Genomic DNA, 6,000 nt, shown 5'->3' with positions numbered 1-6,000 from the left:
GAGCGGTGGCCCGGACCCTGTTGGGTGCCGCTGGGTGGTGGGGGTGGTGATGGTGTGGCTCCTTAACCCGTCGCGGAGTGACTCCCACCAGGGGACGCAGCCCCACTCCATTAAGATCGAAGGGGACATCACCCTCGGGGGGCTCTTCCCCGTCCACGGCAAGGGTCCGGTGGGGGTCTCGTGTGGCGACATTAAGAAGGAGAAGGGCGTCCATCGGATGGAGGCCATGCTGTACGCACTGGACCAGATCAACAGCGACCCCGAGCTCCTCCCCAACATCACGCTGGGCACCCGGATCCTGGACACCTGCTCCCGCGACATCTACGCCCTGGAGCAGTCGCTGACCTTCGTCCAGGCCCTGATCCAGAAGGACACCTCGGACATCAGGTGCGGCAACGGGGAGCCGCCCATCATTCCCAAGCCGGAGAGGGTGATCGGAGTGATCGGGGCCTCCGCCAGCTCGGTGTCCATCATGGTGGCCAACGTGCTGAGGCTCTTCGCAGTTAAGTGCCGGATTCGGGGCGAGGGAGGGCGGTGGGGGATGAGCGGAGGAGGTGGGGGATGAGGGGAGGAGGTGGGGGGATGAGGGGAGGAGGTGGGGGATGAGGGGAGGAGGGTGGGGGGATGAGTGGGAGGAGGTGGGGGATGAGGGGAGGAGGTGGGGATGAGGGGAGAAGGTGGGGGATGAGGGGAGGAGGTGAGGGATGAGGGGAGGGGGTGGGGGATGAGAGGAGGGGGTGGGGGATGAGCGGAGGAGATGGGGGATGAGTGGAGGAGGTGGAGGATGAGGGGAAGAGGTGGAGGATGAGGGGAGGGGGTAGGGGATGAGGGGAGGGGTGGAGGATGAGGGGAGGAGGTGGGGGATGAAGGGAGGAGGTGGGGTATGAGCGGAGGAGGTGGGGATGAGGGAGGGGATGGGGATGAAGGGAGGAGGTGGGGGATGAGGGGAGGAGGTGGAGGATGAGGGGAGGAGTAGGGGATGAGGGGAGGAGGTAGAGGATGAGGGGAGGAGGTGGGGATGAGGGGAGGAGGTGGAGGATGAGGGGAGGAGGTAAGGGATGAGGGGAGGAGGTGGAGGATGAGCGGAGGAGGTGGAGGATGATTGGAGGGGGTCACGGATGAGGGGAGGAGGTGGGGGATGAGGGGAGGGGGTGAGGGATGCGGGGAGGAGTAGGGGTTGAGGGGAGGAGGTGGGGATGAGGGGAGGAGGTGGGGGATGAGGGGAGGGGGTGAGGGATGAGGGGAGGAGTAGGGGTTGAGGGGAGGAGGTGGGGATGAGGGGAGGAGGTGGGGATAAGGGGAGGGGGTGGGGGATGAGGGGAGGGGGTGAGGGATGAGGGGAAGAGGTGGGGGATGAGGGGAGGAGGTGGTGGATAAGGGGAGCAGGTGGAGGATGAGGGGAGGAGGTGGAGAATGATTGGAGGGGGTCGGGGATGAGGGGAGGAGGTGGGGGATGAGGGGAGGGGGTGAGGGATGAGGGGAGGAGTAGGGGTTGAGGGGAGGAGGTGGTGATGAGGGGAGGAGGTGGGGGATGAGGGAGGAGGTGGTGATGAGGGGAGGAGGTGGTGATGAGGGGAGGAGGTGGGGGATGAGGGGAGGGGGTGAGGGATGAGGGGAGGAGTAGGGGATGAGGGGAGGAGGTGGAGGATGAGGGAAGGAGGTGAAAGATGAGGGGAGGTGGTGGAGGATGAGGGGAGGAGGTGGGGGATGAGGGGAGGAGGTGGGGGATGAGGAGAGGAGGTGGAGGATGATGGGAGCAGGTGGAGGATGAGGGGAGGAGGTGGGGGATGAGGGGAGGAGGTGGGGGATGAGGAGAGGAGGTGGAGGATGATGGGAGCAGGTGGAGGATGAGGGGAGGAGGTGGAGGATGATTGGAGGGTGTGGGGGATGAGGGGAGGAGGTGGGGGATGAGGGGAGGTGGTGGAGGATGAGGGGAGGAGGTGGGGGATGAGGGGAGGAGGTGGAGGATGAGGGGAGGAGGTGGGGGATGAGGGGAGGAGGTGGAGGATGAGGGGAGGAGGTGGGGGATGATTGGAGGGGGTGGGGGATGAGGGGAGGGGGTGGGGGATGAGGGGAGGAGGTGGGGGATGAGGGGAGCAGGTGGGGGATGAGGGGAGGAGGTGGGGGATGATTGGAGGGGGTGGGGGATGAGGGGAGGAGGTGGGGGATGATGGGAGGAGCAGTGGTTGATGGGATAAAGACAGGTCATTTTTATTGGTCACTCCCGGACGAGACCCCGATAAACTCCACGGTCAATCAAAGGCTTTTTCATTCATTCATGGGATGTGGGCGTCGCTGGCCGGGCCCAGCATTTATTGCCCATCCCTAATGGCCCCCTTGAGAAGGTGGTGGGTGAGCTGCCTTCTTGAGCCGCTGCAGTCCCCGTGTGGTGTAGGTACACCCACCACGCTGTTAGGGAGGGAGTTCCAGGATTTTGACCCAGCGACAGTGAAGGAACGGCCGATATATCTCCAAGTCGGGATGGTGAGGGGCTCGGAGGGGAACTTGCAGGTGGTGGGTGTTCCCCATGTGTCTGCTGCCCTTGTCCTTCTAGGTGGTAGAGGTGGTGGGTTTGGGCGGCGCTGTCGAAGGAGCCTTGGCGAGTTGCTGCAGTGCATCTTGTAGATGGTACACACACTGCTGCCCCTGTGCGTCGGTGGTGGAGGGAGTGAATGTTTGTTTATCCAGGCCAAGGGGCAACGGTCTATTGAAGCACAGCAAGATCCCACAGTGTTACTCTCCTTTGGGTGATGTTAGGTGAGGGATACATCTTGGCTCCAGGACACCGGGAAAACATCCATCCCAAATGCATCCCCACCGCCCCACAACCAGACCCCAGCCCCGCGCTTTTCCCCCAAAACAGACTGTGGGATGACAGCCACTTGAGAGGGCAGATGGGGACCTTAGATTCAATGTATTATCCTAAAAGAGGACACGCTCCCTCAGCACTGACCCTCCGACAGTGCGGCGCTCCCTCAGCACTGACCCTCCGACAGTGCGGCGCTCCCTCAGCGCTGACCCTCCGACAGTGCGGCGCTCCCTCAGCACTGACCCTCCGACAGTGCGGCGCTCGCTCGGCACTGACCCTCCGACAGTGCGGAGCTCCCTCAGCACTGACCCTCCCACAGTGCGGCGCTCCCTCAGCACTGACCCTCCCACAGTGCGGTGCTCCCTCAGCACTGACCCTCCGACAGTGCGGCACTCCCTCAGCACTGACCCTCCGACAGTGCGGCGCTCCCTCAGCACTGACCCTCCCACAGTGCGGCGCTCCCTCAGCACTGACCCTCCCACAGTGCGGCGCTCCCTCAGCACTGACCCTCCGACAGTGCGGCGCTCCCTCAGCACTGACCCTCCCACAGTGCGGCGCTCCCTCAGCACTGACCCTCCGACAGTGCGGCGCTCCCTCAGCGCTGACCCTCCGACAGTGCGGCGCTCCCTCAGCACTGACCCTCCGACAGTGCGGCGCTCCCTCAGCACTGACCCTCCGACAGTGCGGCGCTCCCTCAGCACTGACCCTCCGACAGTGCGGCGCTCTCTCAGCACTGACCCTCCGACAGTGCGGCGCTCCCTCAGCGCTGACCCTCCGACAGTGCGGCGCTCCCTCAGCACTGACCCTCCGACAGTGCGGCGCTCCCTCAGCACTGACCCTCCGACAGTGCGGCGCTCCCTCAGCACCGACCCTCCGACAGTGCGGTGCTCGCTCGGAGTTATAGGATGACCTCTCTCTTCATGGGTAGGCTATGTCGAGGGTGGGGGTTACAGGAAGGTGATGAAGGTGATGACCCACAGGACATGAAGCTTAACTCTTACCCTCTGTTGCCTTTCTCTAGATACCCCAGATTAGCTACGCCTCGACCGCTCCTGAACTGAGTGATAACAATCGCTACGATTACTTCTCGCGAGTGGTTCCCCCCGATTCTTACCAGGCCCAGGCTATGGTGGACATTGTTAAGGCTCTGGGCTGGAACTATGTCTCGACCATCGCCTCGGAGGGGAATTACGGAGAGAGCGGGGTAGAAGCATTCTCCCAGATCTCCAGGGAGGCAGGTAAGAGGCACACTGCCCGCACCCTGAGTTCAGCCGGGCCGTGGGGAGAGGGCCGAGGGAGCCAGGATCAACACTGTCATATAGGACGTTCACTCTCAATACCGGGGCCCTGATTCCCATCACTGGGACCCTCACTCCCATCATCGGGACCCTCACTCCCACCATCGAGACTAACAATCCCATCATCGAGACCCTCACTCCCATCACCGGGACCCTCACTCCCATCATCGAGACCCTCACTCCCATCATCGTCTCCCTCACTCCCATCATCGTCTCTCAGACTCGCATCATCGAGTCCCTCATTCCCATCTTCGGGACCCTCACTCCCATCATCCTCTCCCTCAATCCCATCATCGGGACCCTCACCCCCATCACCGGGACCCTCAATCCCATCACCGGGACCCTCACTCCCATCATCGCGAACCTCACTCCCATCATCGTCTCCCTCACTCCCATCATCGGGACCCTCACTCCCATCATCGGGACCCTCACTGCCATCATAGGGACCCTCACTCCCATCATCGGGTAACCTCACTCCCATCATCGAGACCCTCACTCCCATCATCGGGACCCTCACTCCCATCACCGGGACCCTCAATCCCATCATTGAGACCCTCACTCCCGTCATCGGGACCCTCACTCCCATCATCGGGACCCTCACTCCCATCATCGGGACCCTCACTCCCATCATCGAGACCCTCACTCCCATCATCGGAACCCTCACTCCCATCATCGGGACCCTCACTCCCATCATCGGGACCCTCACTCCCACCACCGGGACCCTCACTCCCATCATCGGGACCCTCACTCCCATCATCAGGACTCTCACTCCCATCATCGAGACCCTCACTCACATCACCGGGACCCTCACTCCCATCATCACCGGGACCCTCACTCCCATCATCACCGGGACCCTCACTCCCATCATCAGGATCCTCACTCCCATCAACGAGACCCTCACTCGCATCATCAGGACCCTCACTCCCATCATCGAGACCCTCACTCACATCACCGGGACCCTCACTCCCATCACTGGGACCCACACTCCCATCACCGGGAACCTCAATCCCATCATCGGGACCCTCACTCCCATCACCGGGACCCTCACTCACATCACCGGGACCCTCACTCCCATCATCACCGGGACCCTCACTCCCATCATCACCGGGACCCTCACTCCGATCACCGGGACCCTCACTCCCATCAACGAGACCCTCACTCGCATCATCAGGACCCTCACTCCCATCATCGAGACCCTCACTCACATCACCGGGACCCTCACTCCCATCACTGGGACCCACACTCCCATCACCGGGAACCTCAATCCCATCATCGGGACCCTCACTCCCATCATCGTCTCCCTCACTCCCATCATCGACACTAACAATCCCATCATCGAGACCCTCACTCCCATCACCGGGACCCTCACTCCCATCATCAGGACCCTCACTCCCATCATCGTCTCCCTCACTCCCATCATCGACACTAACAATCCCATCATCGAGACCCTCACTCACATCACCGGGACCCTCACTCCCATCACAGGGACCCACACTCCCATCACCGGGAACCTCAATCCCATCATCGGGACCCTCACTCCCATCACCGGGACCCTCACTCACATCACCGGGACCCTCACTCCCATCATCACCGGGACCCTCACTCCCATCATCACCGGGACCCTCACTCCGATCACCGGGAGCCTCACTCACATCACCGGGACCCTCACTCCCATCATCACCGGGACCCTCACTCCCATCATCACCGGGACCCTCGCTCCCATCACTGGGACCCACACTCCCATCACCGGGAACCTCAATCCCATCATCGGGACCCTCACTCCCATCATCGTCTCCCTCACTCTCATCATCGACACTAACAATCCCATCATCGAGACCCTCACTCCCATCACCGGGACCCTCACTCCCATCATCAGGACCCTCACTCCCATCA

At 62.4% G+C, this 6,000-nt stretch overlaps 1 protein-coding gene across 1 annotated transcript in view; it reads left to right on the top strand.

Annotated features, from left to right (window-relative positions):
• Positions 1 to 49: 49 nt before the first annotated feature.
• LOC144677633 (metabotropic glutamate receptor 6-like) overlaps positions 50 to 6,000 on the top strand; it is a gene marked incomplete at its 3' end in the record, with an annotated part of 28,169 nt that continues 22,218 nt past the window's right edge. The window contains exons 1-2 of the mRNA XM_078537671.1: positions 50 to 502; positions 3,831 to 4,047. Of these exons, the coding sequence (XP_078393797.1) occupies positions 50 to 502; positions 3,831 to 4,047 (670 nt within the window). The remainder of the gene's footprint in view (positions 503 to 3,830; positions 4,048 to 6,000) is intronic.

The sequence above is a fragment of the Cetorhinus maximus genome, unplaced genomic scaffold, assembly GCF_964194155.1.
Source record: "Cetorhinus maximus unplaced genomic scaffold, sCetMax3.hap1.1 HAP1_SCAFFOLD_2784, whole genome shotgun sequence".
NCBI classification, from domain to species: Eukaryota; Metazoa; Chordata; class Chondrichthyes; order Lamniformes; family Cetorhinidae; genus Cetorhinus; species Cetorhinus maximus.
This window is presented reverse-complemented; position numbering and strand designations above follow the sequence as displayed.